Here is an 18,710-nt window from a genome sequence, read left to right on the forward strand (position 1 = left end):
GAAGTTACTGGCTGAAAAAATTAAAAAGTATGTATTAAAACTATAATAAGTGATAATAACATAATAATTGCCATTTCAAATCCTGAGCAAGCTGCAAACACTCTAAATAGATATTTTACAAATGTTGGAAATACTATGGCTTCAGAAATCATTAAAAGTAATTCTAGTAATAAGTCCATAAATTATTCAGTTGCTACAAAAATTCTTCAAGGGTCTTTATTCTTAGCTCCTGTGTCAGAATATGATATACAATCAATTATTTCTGAAATTAAAAACTCAAATGCGTTGGGTTCTGATAAGATAAATGTAAACATATTAAAAGAACATAAATATAAATTGTGCAAACCTCTAGCTCATATAGCAAATTTAAGCTTAAGTTTAGGAAAATTTCCTAGACGGCTCAAGGAAGCGATTGTCATACCATTGCATAAAGGGGGTAGATTTGCATACTCAAATTTTAGACCAATCTCTATATTAAGCAACATTTCCAAAATTATAGAAAAATGTGTTAAAAGAACAATTAATGTCATTTTTGGATAACAACAAAATACTGTCTGTAAACCAATTTGGGTTTAGAGAAGGCTTAAGTACAAATGATGATTTAATTAAAGTAACAAACATTGTGCAAAAAGCCATAGAAAAAGATAAAAAATTTATTGGTGTAATGTTGGATCTTGCTAAGGCTTTTGATACAGTCTCACATAAAATACTTTTAGATAAATTAGATAAAGTAGGAATAAGAGGTTTGGCAAATACTTGGTTTAAAGGTTATTTGGAGGGTAGGTCTCAGAGAGTCAAAGTAAATAATAAATTAGGAGTCACCCTATATAAATATAGGCGTCCCACAAGGCAGTGTTCTTGGGCCAATTTTGTTTCTGATATATATAAATGATCTATGTAACTTAGACATTACGGGGCATATCGTTTCTTTTGCAGATGATACTGCAATTTTATATTCATCCGAGAATTGGCCTTCGGTTTTTTAAACGGTAAATAACGAACTTAAAAATGTCAAAGAAATATTAGATGATAGTTTTCTTTCTCTAAACATAAATAAAACAAAATATATTACTTTCTCTGCCAACATTTTGCGTCAACCTATTGAACATGAACTAAAAATTCATGTACGTAACAAAATAAACGTTAACTGTGAAAAATGTAGTGTTATAGAAAGAGTACAGAATATAAAATACTTAGGTATAGTGCTCGACTATTTTCTAAAATGGGATAGACATGTTTCTTATGTTACAGACAAGATTCGAAAAATGGTGTATAAATTCGTTGAACTAAGATCAATATTATCTATTAAAAGTATTAGAATGGTTTACTTTGCTATTTTTCAGTCTGATATGCAGTATGGCATTCTGGCTTAGGGAGTGATGAATAAAACGTCAATCAAGCCACTTATAACAATTCAAAAACTTATTTTGCGAGTTATTTTCAAAAAAACCACATGTACCCATCCAAATAACTTTTTAAACTATGAAATGTATTTCATATTAAAAGATTGTTTATTAGAGCTGCAATAATTAATGTGTATCAAAGGGATAATTAGTTAAATTATATAGATCATAAGTCATAACTATCCTATATGGCATAGACAGAAAATCAATTTACAAATCCATATATTTCATAAAACAATATTTCAGAGTTCTTTAGAATTTTTGCTTTCAAAAATTGTTGCTATTCTTTCTGAAAAACTAAAAACTACAAATTATTTTCAAATGAAAAAATATGTTAATATTTGGCTATATAATTTAACTGATGAAGAGATGGCTTTAGTATTTAAGTAAGTTTATTATATGTTGTTACAATTTTGTACCTGTACTTTACTTAAAATACTAATTTTTATTAAATTATATTTTCATTTATTCATGTAAAAATGTTCTAATTTATACGTTTTCTGTTTATACATTATATTGCATTTTAATAAATTGCTATTTTTAACTTTCATCTTTATATAACTAATGTATGGTTTCTTAGGTTATATTATATATATTTATTTCTCAGTTATTATACATTTACAAATGTCTACAATCGTCAAAATACCGCATGTAATTTTAAGTGACTATATTCACTCACATACGAGCTTGCTTTCGTGAGTGCTAAATTTCCTGGTTAATTAAGTGAATACTGTTAACAAAGTGTAAAAAAGGGGAAATAAATAATTATATTATTATATTATATTATAATAAGTTGTTGCCTTATTTGACTGGGCCATTCAGGACGTGTTTGCTTTCGCACTGAATTGCTGTGATTGGTGCTGTAACAATCGACGCGGAACTGAAATAAACTCACCCAACCACGAAACAGTGTTTTAACATTCAGCTAGTCGTGGAATCTTTTCGCGAAATATGCATGCCCTTACCAATTAACCGTGTGCCAATAGCAGAAGTAGTTTTAGAGACACACAAGTTTGAATCTTTAACCTATGACGAAATGAAACCGCGAGTTTTGATGCGGTCCCTACTGGTTACTTAATGCTTTTTAACGTCGAAACAGCGCCTATAAGTAGAGACCGGAAAAATTCGCGGGTTCAATGACCTCCAGGATAGACTCCAATATCCTCTACACACTCGGGCAAATGCCAACTGTTCATTGGCTGTTGACTTGTGAGTCGTCTCCACTGGGTGGCCTGTGATTCGACATTTCTATGAGTGAGGGTCTCTAATTGGCCCTCAGTCCTCCAGATTAACAGAGAACCAATGACAGAAGCAGCACTACGGTATAATTATTTGAATTTTAGCATAACACGAAATGAATCCGCGAAATTCACGGGTCTCTAGCCATGACTAGAGACCTGCAAAATTCGCGGATTCATTCGGTGATAGGCTAGAATTCAAACACATATAGCTCTTAGATAATTTTGCTATTGGCTTACTGTTCATCTGGACGAATCTCAACTAGTTATAAAACCTCAACCATAGAAGGATCAAATCACAGACAAACCAGCTGAGACGACTTACAAGTCGGCAGCCAATGAATTTGCGTTATTTGCCCGAGTGTACAGGGGTATGTGCAGTCTATCCTGAAGGCCATCGAAACAGCGAATTTTGCAGGTCTCTAGCCATGACTAGGGGCATGCTGATTTCGCGAAAAGATTTCGGGACTAGATGAAAGTCAAAACACTGTAGCATCGTCTGTGTTTCGTGATTGGGTGAGTTTCTCTCAGGTACATATCGATTGTAACAACACCAATCAAAGTGATTCGGTGCGGAAGTAAACGCGTCCTGAGTGGCTCGGTCAAATAAGGCAACGACTTCTCTCACAGACGGCCGCCAATCACAAGGAAAAAACCACATTTGCGGGTATACCTTGTTGCAGTCTAATAAGTATTCAGATTTTTTTCGCGAAATCTGCATGCCCCTATCCATGACTCTTAGAAAAAGCTACAGTGTTTTGTGAAATACCTTGACATGAAATGAAATCGCGAAATACAGGGTGTCCCTACCTATGACGAAATGAAGCCGCGAGTTTTGATGCGGTCCCTACTGGTTACTTAATCATTTTTTTTTAACGTCGAAACAGCGGCGATGAGGGTAAATGAAGCGTGAAGTGGTGTTTGCTGAGCGGCGTGTGATGCAGGGCTGCGTCGACGGAGTCGCAGGCGGCGGAGACGCGCGCCAAGAGAACCGGCGAGCAGCGCGCGCATGCGCAGAAGGACGGCGCGCTGCACCGCAAGAGCCTGTCCCTGGAGCACACAGCGGCGCATCAGGAGCAGGTGAGCACTTCCACGGCGCGACCTCGCTTCGTCGGTCACGAGACGTGTCACGTGTCCGGTGTGCAAACACCGTGGCTCTCGTTACACGCCGTTCGTAGAGACCTGCAAAATTCGCGGGTTCAATGACCTCCAGGATAGACTCTACTACACTCTACACACTCGGACAAATGCCACCTGTTCATTGGCTGCTGACTTGTGAGTCGTCTCGACCGAGTGTCTGTGATTCGACACTTCTTTGAGCGAGGATCTTTAATTGGCCCTCATCACTCCAGATTAACAGTGAACCAATTGCAGAAGCAGCGCTAAGGTATAATTATTTGAATTGTAGCATATCACGAAATGAATCCGCGAATTTTGCAGGTCTCTAGCCATTCGTGAAAAGCGGAAAGAAAGTCGATGAACGGAAATAGTTTCGCAAAGATGGCGGACCCATGCGTGGCAACATGTACCCGTATATAGTCACTTTCGTTAACCTAAGAGGACATACCCAATGCGTAGGTGTGCCAATCGAAATATTATGATGGTAAAACTACCCGGGAATGTATTTTTTTCAACTTATTTAGGCTAGCAATAGTAAAATGTAATCACAAGTTTCAAAACACCCAAGAAAACAGGCATTACAATTGTTATAATACAAACATACTCTTCTTCCAAAATCCTTAACGGCTTATTAGCACAGCTTTGGAACGCACGCTTGGTAAACTCAAGGGGAAAGGTTGAAATCTCGTCATTTTCTTTTTATAGTAACATCATAATGTAATAATGTTGAATCAAGCTCAATATTGTTAAGGTTTGCTTGTAGAATGTATTTACCAAATGATTTCAGTCGTTTAAGCAAAAATAAATATACAAACATAAACTTCTGTTATATTATGTGTTTTAAAATGTTCCGAGTTAGTAATTTAGTAATTGCACTGAAGTATAAGTTATAACGTGCGCGAAAACTTCATAGTATTAAATGATTAATGAATATTAACGGGGTTGGTAATATTTTATCAAATTTATTGTAAAAAATCAGGATCAAAGCCGCGGTTTTATCGGAGCCGTTTTTAACAGTTTAAAATTTCCTGTTATTTTCGTTCTGCTAATTTTTATCTGCGTTTGTTGGTTGCAAGCAACGTTTACGATTCAGGCAGCGAATCCTAGCGGCGGGCGCAGAAAGTATGTGTATGATTCGCATCTAGAAAATTTCGTATTCGAAAAGCGTTTATTTTATTTATCAGGATATTTATCACGCTCGGCATTATTTTAAACAGTTCTACTTTAATTTCTGTGTCCGAATTTCGTATTATATGTTTATTTTCAACATGAACAACATGAGAACACATGAGTGTGCTCGTTACCAAGGTTAGATTTTTACACATCACTGGCCACTACTGAAAGACTCGTTCGCATTATTTTTCTACTAAAAAGGTCCTTGTTTAATAGTTTGTATAAACTTAAAAGATAATATTAATATCTGTCCTAGCTTTTACTGAAAGCATAAAAATATTGGTATACCGATTTAAGTTAACCGTTTGTATGTAGTTTTCGTCTTGAACCTCTTAATTTTTAATTTATAAATCAATTAAAAATATATTTTCCAAAATTCCCGAAGGTACCAGATTTCTTCGTTGTTGGGAAACACTAATTTTAAATGAGTTAATTTATGACATGTTGAATAGAAAGCATTTCAGGACAGACACTTCATAGAAACGGTTATTCCAAAACTGTTTAACCCATTATTACATAGGCCCTACTTCCAATACATGCTCAGACTGACATGATAATCAACATTTAAGCTCATAAAACATTTTAAATAAGGACTTTTTTAATAGAAATTAAATTTTACAGACATAAAGATATAGTTTTATTATAATATATCTAACATCATGTGTTAAAATACGAAACAATTGAAGCAAAATAATTAAGGTGACCACCCTCTTAAGACTCGATGACCCGACGGTTTTGATAAATTCATTTTCCCACATTACTTTTACGGGAGGTTTTTCCCTATTAATTTATTCCGATAGCTCTCTTGCATTTGATATTTCTTCTAAAAAAATTTCAACGGATACTGATTGAAAAAATCTGATTATAATTTATAGTTGAAATTATCTGTTTAAAAAAAATTTTAAAAAAATTTGCGTGACCTCCTACAGCTCGAAAATAACGTTTTGTAATAATTTGTGGAGTAAACTTGTGACAAAAACAAAAATGCATTTTCTTAATAAACACTAGTAGTAGTATATAAGAGCCAATTCTGGCACAATATTAACTTTGTTTTCAAAAATGCACATTTTCTAATCTATTAGATTAAAGGTTTAAAAGTAAGACTGCATAACAAGACTGTAAAGTTAAGAATTGCACTTTCTTTAAATTTTCTGGAGTTTAACTTTTAACGGTGAAACGAGTGTAAGTTTTGTTTTATCATAAAAAGAAGTGTATCTCCATAGCAAATAAAGCTGGATGTAAGAAACTTGGCATGAATATCTCAAATAACTTAGGTTGCTTTTACCATTTATTTATCTTTAACCTGAAAGTGAAACGGGGCACGTTGGTTTTACAGTAAAAATCATAAATCCAAGTAAATTAAGATAGATTTAAGAAACTGAGTATATTATTATAATGTAATAGCATGATATTGACCTTTACCCTTTTAATAAATTTTACCGCAAAAGGGATGAAAAGCAGTCAATTATTTTTAATAATAAATGTATCTCTGAAGCTATTCAAGTGGGATTTAAACATGAATAATCTATCAACACTTAATTACTACATACTGAAGTTCTATTTCTTAAGAGGTGAAATATTGTAAATAAGCTTTTAACGTAAAAAAAATTAATTTCTTCTGATCAAATCAAATTTAATTGAAGATATTAAAAATTATTAACAAACATATATTAAGATACTTTCTCGTAATAAACGTTATCCGTCATATTACACCTTAAGTTGTAACAGGGGTTAATATTATAAAAAGATGTATAAAAAGTTTTGGAATCCAGCAAAAGCTAGTTTGTGACTATATGAAAGGAAGTATTACCCATGTATAGTTACAGTGTGGTATATTCCTGGGATTATGTAATTACATTTCCCCTTATGTGTATGTACAGAACAAATGTAAACATTTATGGTATAAACTCTAAAGTCAATCTGAAAAATCGTTCTCACAGAGAAAAAATAGGCCATTTACTTTGTATTGATGTTTTGCAAAAATTTTTAATGTTATTTTAACCTTTATAGTGCCATGCCTCCACTATAATATTACGGAGTTAACGAACACATAAATGGAAGCCCAGCAGTACACAATACAAAGTGTAGTCCTACACGTCCGTACATTTGTGCAATTGTGTAGTAATACAAAACAAATGTTTGTGTAAAAAATATTTTAAATTGCAGTCATAATTTCATACCTCAGTTTTTTAAGTAACTGTGCGAACACGAATGTACCCATATATCTTTTTTTTCAACAATAAATATGTATTCTTGTATGTATGCATGAGTGCATGTGTTAACGAATTTGCATCCAAATTTAAAATCAAGACTCTTTGTAGCACGCAATGCAACGTCAATTTTTAAACCAAAATCTTTTTGCAAGTAAGCTACTGACAAAATAATAATTCTTAAAGTTTTTAAAAATGAAAATTTTTACTCTAGTAAAATAATTGTTCCACGACTAGATGGATCAATCTCCAGGATTTTCTTGTAGTTCTTTGGATCAAAATAGTTGTTTTCTCGAAAAAACCTTTACATTTATATTAGTGATTTATAATCCCATTTTTTGTCACGTAACTATTCTTACTATATGTTTTGCAGTCTATTTGGAAGGACGGAGATGAGAGTGATGGGAGTTATGCAAGTTTGCAGTCTATCGACGAGCCAAGGTCACAAATCAGAAATATAAATATGGACAGGTATGTAACTAAAAATTATTTCATATATAAAATTAACGTTTGGAAAAACTTATTTTATGCACTAAAGAAGTAGTATGTAAATGTCTGTCCTGGGACAGGGTTCTGGGTGTGGTGCTGTAGTGCCAACCGTCTTATTAGATTTTGACGTCACGGCGGCCATCTTGAATGACCTTGACCTTGAACTTTGACCTTTACCTAAATCATTGACCTGACAAAATTCCTCAAAGATTACTTCAATAACTCAAAATTCGCCAAAATTTAAATTTTTTTGAAAAAGAAAATTCCGCAAAAAAATCTCAAACAATTTGAAAAAAATATATATATATTTTCGAGGGAAAAATTTCCGTTTCGAAGGAAAAATTCCCGTTTTTAGTCTATAAAAATACCAGCTGATAGAAATGTCCATATATAGGCTTAAGCATCCATGTCTACAGCCTCCGATAAGCCTCTAACGTTATCATGAATTATGACGTCACCGTTGCAATCTTTATTTTTTGAAAAACTTTATTTTTATCCAATTTTAATGGAAAAATTTTTTAAAAATTTTAAAAAATTAAATAATTAAATTTTGATAAAAAATATTTTTAAAAATACCATTGCGATTCCGTTATGGCAGCCATCTTGAAGATCCGTAATTTTTATGTTAGAGCATCGAAAAAAAATTAAAAATCATAAAAACATTAATCAATCAAATTGAATAATAAAAATTTAACAATTTTTTTTAATTATAAAAAAAATGTACACTTACATCATGGAGCTCGGAGTCCTCGGTTCGAACCCGACAAAATAATAAAAAGATAGTGACAGGAACTTCCTCCACGGAATCTATCGGCAGACTGACCTCCCACCACTTATGTCAAGGTATATATATATCCACAGCGAGTATGACGTAATGTACGCCATCTTGGAAATCTTTATTTATTATTCGATTTTAATAATAAAAAATTATATTTAAAAAATAATTAATTTATAATAAAAAATACTTTTAAAAAACACCATTGCACATAACTTTACGACCACCATCTTAAATCTAGAAATTTGGCATTGTTCGTAATGCACGCCATCTTGGATGACTATGACATCATCGCTACACTTTATGTAACGTCCACCATATTGGATTCTAGAATGTTGCTCTATTTGTTAAGGCCACCATTTTGAAAAACTGTAAATTTTAAGCTAAAAATTTGGAAACAATTTCAAAAATTATAATAAAAATTTATTAATCAAATTTTAAAAAAATAATATTTAAAAAATGTCCTTATGCCTTGCAATCCTTCTCGCATGAAGTTTCACTGTGATAAGTGTCATGAATGGTTTACTAGAATCAATAATTTGCGTCGAAATGCAAACAACTGTAAAGGTGAAGTCTGTGTGCCTACTGTTGAACTACCTGTAGAAAGTGCGATTCCTCGGTTTATATTGGAGACTCGTGAGCGTACAAGCAAAAAAAAAACAGAAGTGCAGCAACCGATTGCTATGACGTCTGGACATGAAACTAAACCCAAGACTTTGTTTGGTGCATTACTGGTGAATCATAATGGCTTATACTTGGCATAGTTTGCATTTCGTGGAACATTGAAAGAATACTATTATCTAAATACGTTAAGTGAGTCGAATGACATTTGTACTTTTCTTGATGATATCAGACAGGACATAATCAATCAGATGTAGCAACAAACGGTCCATTAAAATATAACTTGTGGTTGGTCTGTATATATGGAAAGCCATATCCGTTCGATGACAAAAAGAAGAAGTGTGCATTCAAGACATCGGCTGCAGTAATTTACAGTTCTAACTATGTGAAGCAAACTATTAAACACGGTGTCCAGAAACTCTGTCAAGAAGAGGACTAGTCAGTGTAGGTTCTGGCTGGTCTCTGTCTAGTACAAACCGATTGGAGCTAAGAATTAGTCATTTCACGTCTATGCAGACCTAAATGTTTGTAAAATTTCTAACCTTCGCAGTTGATCCTGTAGTAGAATAGAAATTAAGTAATAAATATTACATTTGTAAAACAAATTGCTGTGTTTTATTTCTCGAACCTGTCACTATTATGCTAAATTGATGTCATATTAAATTAATTTTATATCGTCCAGGGATCGAACCAAGTTTAGAGTCAGTATGTAAATGAATAAGTTATTTTTTTTAATGAATTTTGAACTTTTTCCCGAATTTCTAGCTAAATAATTGCACAATTCCAAGATGGCACCCAAATGACAAGATGGCGGGTATCACAGTAATAATAAATTATTACTGCACTCTAGCGGGTAAGTATTAAACTAACATGTTTTCAGCACACTCTAGCAGATGAAAACAAGATAGTGGCTACCAGCAGACGAAGACAAGATGGCGGACATGACGTCATACCACCTGACGATATATACCTTGGTATTGATGGTGGGATGTTAGTCTTCCTGTGGCTACCGTGAAGGAAGGATCTGTCGATGATTTTTTTCATTTTTGGTCATACCAGGTTCGAACCGAGGACTGCAAGGCATAAGTGCATTTTTTAAATATTATTTTATTTAAATTTGATTAATAAATTTTTATTATAATTTTTGAAAATTTTCCAAATATCTAGCATAAAAATTGCAGTTTTTCAAGATGGTGGCTGTAACAAAGAGTGCAACATTCTAGAAACTAATATGGCGGACGTAACATAAAGTTTAGCGATGATGTTATAGTCATCAAAGATGGCGGGCATTACGAAAAATGCCAAATTTCTAGAATTCAAGATGGTGGGCGAAACGATATGTGCAACAGTTTTTTAAAGTGTTTTTATTAAAAATTTAATAATTATTTTTTTACTTTAATTTTTTTTATTGATTTGGATAATATATAAAGTTTTCCAAGATGGCGGACATGACCTCATACTCGCTGTGAATATATATACCTTGACATAAGTGGTGGAAGGTCAGTCTGCCGATAGATTCCATGGAGGAAGTAACTGTCACCATAATTTTTTTTGACCTCGTCGGGTTCGAACCGAGGCTCCGAGCTCCATGACGTAAGTGTACATTTTGTTATAATTTTTTTTAATTTTTTTATTCAATAAATTCGATTGATTAATTTTTTATGATTTTTTAATTATTTCCCAATTTTCTAACATAAAAATTACGGATTTTCAGGTTAGCGTCCGTAACGGAAATGCAACGGTTTTTTAAAAATATTTTTATTCAAAATTTAATTATTATATTTTTTATTAATTTTTTAAACAAATATTAAAATTGGATAATAAATAAAGATTTTCAAGATGGCGGCCGTAACGGAAATTGCAACGGTGACGTCATAATCTATGATGACGTCAGAGGCTTATCGGAGGCTGTACACATGGATGCTTAAGCCTATATATGGACATTTCTATCAGCTGGTATTTTTATGGACTAAAAACGGGAAATTTTTCTTCGAACCGGGAATTTTTCCCACGAAAAGAGATTTTTTTTAATTTTTCAAATTTTTTGAGATTTTTGGCGGAATTTTTTTCTAAAAAAATGGAAATTTTGGCGAATTTTGAGTCCTTTTGAGTCATTTTTGAGGAATTATGAAGGTCAAAGGTTAATGTGAAGGTCAAAGTTTAATGTCAAGGTCAAAGTCAAGGTTAAGTTCATCCAAGATGGCCGCCGTGACGTTAAAATACAAGATGGCGGTCATCACCACAGCACCACTTCCAGAACCCTGTCCCAGGACATACATTTATTTGCTACTCTGCACTAAAGCGTTTACTGTTTTGTGAAATATCCTAAAGTATTTATTTTTATCCTATATAAGTTCATTATCCTACCTTTGTGATGATTTTTAATTGCTGCTGTGTGGTAAATATTACAGTCTTTATTACTTATTAAAGTTGTGTTAATTATTTTCAGAGTTGGAACTCTGCAGAATATTAAAATACGCAAGAAAAATTGTAAATATCATCACTACATAGTATAAAACCCAAGTCGCTTTCCGCTGTGTGTCTGTCCCTATGTATGCTAAGATCTTTAAAACTACAACAGATTTTGATGCGTTTTTTTTTAATAGATAGAGTGATTCAAGCGGAGGGTTTATATGTATAATACATGCAAAATATAGTAGAGAAACACTGATAATTTTAGAGGTTTCTAATGTGATGTCGTAAATAAACACTTTTTTTTGCGCTTACATTGCAAACGCTGGCTGAACCCTACGAGATAGATAAAAATAATGTACTACAGTATTGTACACCTTAAAAAGGTATACAAAAAAGTCCGGGATGGTATATATCTATCTCTTAGGGATAACCCACAATAACCATTTTTTATCCTTCACTTTTTACGAGAAAAAATGGCTTATTTACGAAGCGATTTGAAGCAATACAGCATTAATCCTTATCCAATTAAGGACCTTAAATACATTGTGCATTTAATATAGATCAATATGGCACTTTATAAAATGTAATTTAAATGAATATTTGCGAAGATATTACAGATTTAAAATGCAGGGACATAGCGGTTGCGGCGGTACCGGCCGGGGGCCCGGCGGCGCGTGCATATAAATAGTGTTTTTATCTACGTTGTATTTAAAGACATTCTGTAGTATATTTAGTATCAGCATTGCACCCGTGCGAAGCCGGGGCGGGTCCTTAGTTAGCTATAAACAAAACGTAACAGATAAGTCAAAAGTTCTCCAATTGAAAAACAATGTCACCACCCTCGGTAAATTACCTACTTTTTCCTTCATCTGGAAGATAAATACACAAAATATTGCTGTAAACATTCTACCGAGAAATAAACAGCTAAAACTTATCAAAATCCATATTGAAATGTACAAAAAAGATTCAGGTCATACATAATGGCTCAAGGGTCGTTGGCATATAGAATCACGTCTATGGCAGAGGCATTGATAGACTATTTCAGCTTTTGAATACTTTTTGAGGTAAACGTCAAAGATTTCGGTGGTCACCACGTTGCACTGTCCATAGATATGATGCTTAAAATAAGTGGCTACCTGCTGACATACACCATACGCGAGACAGAATATCATGCATTTGGAGAAATTTGGATTGATGTATAAAAAACCATGCTTTTTTACTGTCCCTGCAGATTTCAAAAATTTTAAAAAGAAATGTTTCTGAAAGAAGACGGTACATAGTTTAATTTTTTTTTTGTTAGTTACATAAGAGAACAGATATAGTAGGGTCATTTTCATTCCATAGAGGATTAATGTAAGAACAATTAAACTACATTTTAATTTGCCTCACAAATGTTGGTTTTCCTACAGCCGCTTGTCCGGAGGCTCCACCCAAAGTGACATTGGCGGCGATGTAGTAAAGAAGCAAAAGAAGGGCATACTCGGGAAACTGAAGAAGTTGACAAAGTCCAAAAGCGTCGATGAAACGAACAAAAGTAACGAGTACCTAACTGTAAGTCAAAACCATTGCATTGTTAATAAATATATTATATTCATAATAAATATAATATAAATTACCTCTCATAAAACTAAATTTAGCCAATTGGTCAAATCCAAGTGTAACTTTCGAAAGATCAAAAGTCAACAAACATATGTATGTATATGTGTGTATATATATATATATATATATATATATTTGTAAAGGTAAAAAAATTCACTTTTGATTTACAAACTATAATACTTAAATTTTTTAATATTTAAAATATATTAAATTTATTAAATTAAATATAGTTTTCTTATTGTATATGTTTTAAAATACAAGGGTAACCTAGTATTTTGAAAGTTGTTTTACATTAAAACAATCTAATAGTAAATTTAGTTTTAAAAATACGATGAAATTAGATTTTTAACGAGGGAAATTGATTAAGATTATATTTGATTGTGTGGGTAAGAAAAAAATTAAGTTTGTTGACATAAAGTTACAAATATTTGTCCTTCTTGTCTTCATACAATAAAGGAATATTATAAACACCAGTTATAATGGTAATACATACGTTACAGTTATGTTTAAATGATTAAGTGATTTTGTTCAAACCTTGTTTTAAGTCCTGATTCTAGACAAATATTAAAATTTCTTCTTATGGAGCGTAAAAGCGAAAATACAAGATACTGGAACAGCCTTTTAAAGGACATGGTTTCGCGAAATAATTTCAGGAAAGAGCTGGAATGGTTCCTTACAACATGATACTGTAAATTCCTGCCCCATTATCCTTGATGCATGTCCTTGTGAGTTGACCGTGCCAAAGAGCTCGTTCTCGAATAGATTTAAACCCCGATACAAATAAACAATTTTCCTCCTGTTCGGGCAAAGTTTAGGCGGTTGTAAAATATAAGTTTACGGTGAGCGTAAATGTAAGATATTTCGAACGCCCAGGAGTTATTTGCTGCGGACTGTGGCTCGTCAGCAGGGCATGAGCGGCGCTGGCTCGGGCTCCGACATCAGCCTGGGGGCCGAGGAGAAGGGCAGCAAGAAGGACCTGGGCGAGCGGCTGTCCGGCATCTTCAGGAAAGGAGCTCGCTCCAGGAGCGCCAGGTGACTCACGTATCTTTGCAACCCTTCCTGGTTGCACGGGGATTCCTGTAGTGCACCAGGTGTAGGAATTACTGGAAGCACAAAAGTTCCTGTTAGAATACCTGGATGCACAAGGGTTCATGTAGGAGAATATAGATGCACAAGGGTTCCTGTAGGTATACCTGGATGCACAAGTTTTTATGTAGGAATACCTGAATGCACAAGGGTTCCCGTAGGAATATCTGGAGGCACAAGGATTCCTGTAGGAATACCTGGATGCACAATTGTTTCCATGGCACTAACTAGATTTAAAAGAGATTCATTTAGCACTACGCGTTGGCACAGTGTCATTAACAACTTTTACTGGAGACACAAGTGTCCTTAAAGTGCCTCTCAAGTATACATAGACCATTGTTACACCCCCTTATATTCAATATATATACAAGAGATTATCTAGCATTATCTAGAATCATAGCGGTTTTTTTACATCGGTAACTATAAATAGAATAGACATTCTAGTGTTATCTAGATACAAAAGAATCTTTGGAGCACTTTCTATAAATTCTTGAGTCTTTAAAACATTTGTAGATCATGCAAGTTTCATTGTAGTACTACTTAAATACACAAGGTTTTTGAAAACATACCTAGATACATATACCTAAATACTTGTATAAATTTCTGGATTCGCAAACGTATTAACAGCAATTTCTTAATATTCATAAGTCCTTACAGCACTTCTAAGAAACAGGAGTCCTTGTAGCAATACTTAGACACACAAAAGTTTTTGGAGCTATATCTAGACATAAAAGGGAAATTGTAACTTTGTTTATACTGCACAAGAGTTATCCTTAACTTATCCTAACATGTTTCCTGCATTTATCAAACAATCTCTCACCGATAACTATTTATACTTGCACATTAACGAAACCAGTATGGTAATTAATTTACCAAGCTAGGTAGCACTACGGTTCGATAGTACACTAGCCTTGAGATTAAAATCCTGGAATATCAATTCCTATTTCGTTCGGCCATGTTTTCCCGAAGTCAATCCAGGCAATTCCTAGAGTGGACCATTGATACAGAATGTGTCTGGTTTCGACTAACAAACTTCCGCTGCAGGTTTATCACAGCAAAATAAGTTGAAAACCTCTATATGACTTATGGTCTAAAGTGATTCTGAAGTCTGGCTGACGTCTTTGAATTTGCAGTTGAACAATTATTTTATTGTAAATAATAAAGTATTTAATTTGGAGCACTGTACGTCTGGATTATGTTTAAGTGAATGACATTCTATAACCACCGCGATTTGTGAGGCTTGATAAAAATATTAATCATTGAAATAATTGAGGCACAAAAATTCACAAATTATGCAGAAATAAAAGGTACTACTCGCAATTATTTAATTGACGTTATTTTTTTACGGCCACAAATTCGTGGTAGTTTAAGAATTTTTTTTTATATATTCCAGAAGATCAGTGTTTTGTCTAAAATATTATTTATAGTGTTTAAAATTGAATTTTATTTTGTTCATGCCCATACCTACTTCAAAAAAGTATATATGATTTGGGAAGCGATTATGTCATATAGAGGTTTTAAACTTGTCTTGTCGTGATGAACTTTCAGTTGGAGTTTGTTGGTCGAATTTAGAAACAGTCCTGCATGTTTGCGAATTTCTTGCATTCACCATCGCTTCGTGGTGCGTGTTCGCCTGAGACGGGAAGCGGTCTTTGAGGAGCGCTGTGCTGTGTTGTGTGTCCGGCAGCTTGGAGCGGAGGGCGAAGCCCGTGAAGGAGAAGAGCGTGCCTCGGCAGACCGACTCCGCGGACAGCTCCAGGACCTCGTCCAGCTTGACGCTGCCTCGGACCTCCAGCTCCGTGAGTCGCCAAACATCGCGCGACCTACACCTACCACCTACCACAAACCAAAAACCACAAACCACAAACCACAAACCACAAACCACAAACCACAAACCACAAACCACAAACCACAAACCACAAACCACAAACCACAAACCACAAACCACAAACCACAAACCACAAACCACAAACCACAAACCACAAACCACAAACCACAAACCACAAACCACAAACCACAAACCACAAACCACAAACCACAAACCACAAACCACAAACCACAAACCACAAACCACAAACCACAAACCACAAACCACAAACCACAAACCACAAACCACAAACCACAAACCACAAACCACAAACCACAAACCACAAACCACAAACCACAAACCACAAACCACAAACCACAAACCACAAACCACAAACCACAAACCACAAACCACAAACCACAAACCACAAACCACAAACCACAAACCACAAACCACAAACCACAAACCACAAACCACAAACCACAAACCACAAACCACAAACCACAAACCACAAACAATGAGTCCAGCTATCTGGCAACCCAGATGCGACAGGCCTCTATGGTTACAAGTCTACAAGTCGGTTTTCAATGGATTTGTTTCAGAATTATTTTTATTGTGTTCTCCGATACATTTTTGTAGGGAAAATTCATCCACGTAAACTTATTTTAAATATTTGGTAAATTTATTATTAAATAAAAACTTTGGAAACACACAAATAACAATCATATAACCAATGCAATGGTTAAAACAGCATCCGTCGTGACACTGTGGTCCCAGCACAAGAGCAAAACCCGAACACACATGTAGAACACGTGATAATATAATTTTGACGGAAACCGGACATCCATTATCGCAATTTAAGTTCTCACTCTCTTAATGTAAAACTGATATAACAATTTTAAACCAGGGAATTTTAACTGGAAAATGAATGGTGACAACTGCTTTATAGAGTTTCTAAATGGAGCAATTTCAACCGATTTGTAATAAAATTCCATTAATGTGCGGTAGTTTATCAAGTGTTTTATTCTTTTAGTGTGCATGTAAAACACCACGGAAAGGTTTGTGGATTAAGGCCCCTGCCTACCTGTGCACACCTACAGTAATCAGAGCTTCAGAAAGAAACACGCGATTTGATTACTGTTCAAGACATCCGAATGGTGTCTGTTTACGAAAAGCATTTCAGAATAAGCTGAGTTCAGATGAGTAAATCTATTTCCAAATTTAGTTTTTAAACTGTATTTTTAGGTAAGTGAAAATGGCTGAAACTCGTATTATCAGAATGTTTTTAGACATGGAAAATTAAGGTAAATAATCGTGAAAGCACTGTGGGGACTTCGTTAAATCCTTTATCTTCATTTATCTTCCATATCATATTTTGGTTACCACTCAAATCTCATAGTTGCTCTATGTACGACGAGTAAATAGACTGCGCGACAGTCGATAGCCTTGCGCTTAGAAGCGACACCGCGCTAGAAGCACCAGCGATCGTCGAAAATTCCATCCCGCCTCACCAACACGTGGCTAGGCGAGCCCCTTAGTGTGTGTGGTTACAGTTTACGAAAATGAGTTTACACATTGAACTTTAGTTTGATCTAGTGTGCTGAAAAATGACGAGATTCCTTGAGTATTAAATGTGCACGTTCAAGGAATAGGTATTTGCTTTTAATTGCATTTCCCTTTAAAATTACATTTTTAACTTAACCTATTAAAAATCGTATTCGTGTACTTATAATATTACTTATGGACAAAATACACCCAGCTTACAATTAAAGTATGACTAAATTGACTTGTACAAGTTGTGTTCTTAGCTCACCCAAATACAAATAAAAAATGGGTAAAAATTTTTCTGAAACTCAGTAAAATAATGTAAAGATTTCTTTACTTCAGCAGAACTTTCCATGGCTGTCCTAATATGATAACTTTTTGTTGTAGAAGCTGTATTACAAAAAAAATTTCGAAATACGTCTCTCCCAATTTTGTTTTAAATAAGCCTTATTTATATTAGAAAGTTTCTTGGATTTTAAGAAAAATTGTAAAATAACAGAGGATTTAAAAAAACCTTACAGCAAAACGCAACATGTCCATCACCGATAAAAATTTATGTTTTTATACTTTTGAGATCTTTTCCCGCAGCTGAATTAAATATTTTTGACCTCATCTCAGAATTTACAAATACAAACACAGCCAAGAATATAATCTGTTTGACTTTTTCTTTTAACAACGATTCTAAAATAAAAATTAATGTATGTCTCCTGTTTCAGAGGACGGAATCGTATCAGACATCTAGTGTTTCTCGACCTTTGGCGGCCAACGCAACTTCCATGAAGAAGCCACTCCAAAAAACTACCAAATAATACGTTTTATAAACCAAGTAGTTGAAAACATTTAAATTTAGTTTCCGCTGCCTAAGTGTAGCAAGTGTTCGAAGGATGAGTTAGTACCAGTTTTTGTAATGTACGTCATTTGAATTGTCCTGTGTTAATAAATGTTATGTTACAAACGAGAATAGACTATGCAGACCTTGACAGCTAACTGTTCTCAATGAAATTTAGGACCCTGAAGTCAGGTTTGTAGTTCCAGGTTTAAAGTTCGAGGAACAGGAAGGAAATAGAGATTTAAGATGACCACTGCATCATGTTTATATGTAAATAACTCTTGAAGTCCAACCTTGACCATCTAGTTATATAAACACTATTGGTGGCCAATTTATACCCGCGCTACTGGATGATGTTCATGTCTTTACACTGTAATTTCTTCCGTTAGGCTCATTATAAT

At 34.1% G+C, this 18,710-nt stretch overlaps 1 protein-coding gene across 1 annotated transcript in view; it reads left to right on the forward strand.

Annotated features, from left to right (window-relative positions):
- LOC134528937 (trichohyalin) overlaps positions 1-18,438 on the forward strand; it is a 194,584-nt gene extending 176,146 nt beyond the window's left edge. The window contains exons 37-42 of the mRNA XM_063362606.1: positions 3,586-3,721; positions 7,517-7,614; positions 12,853-12,994; positions 13,947-14,074; positions 15,816-15,927; positions 18,197-18,438. Coding sequence (XP_063218676.1) covers positions 3,586-3,721; positions 7,517-7,614; positions 12,853-12,994; positions 13,947-14,074; positions 15,816-15,927; positions 18,197-18,289 — 709 coding nt within the window. The 3' untranslated portion in view covers positions 18,290-18,438. The remainder of the gene's footprint in view (positions 1-3,585; positions 3,722-7,516; positions 7,615-12,852; positions 12,995-13,946; positions 14,075-15,815; positions 15,928-18,196) is intronic.
- The last annotated feature ends 272 nt before the right edge of the window (positions 18,439-18,710 follow it).

This window comes from Bacillus rossius, chromosome 2, assembly GCF_032445375.1.
Source record: "Bacillus rossius redtenbacheri isolate Brsri chromosome 2, Brsri_v3, whole genome shotgun sequence".
Taxonomy (NCBI): domain Eukaryota; kingdom Metazoa; phylum Arthropoda; class Insecta; order Phasmatodea; family Bacillidae; genus Bacillus; species Bacillus rossius.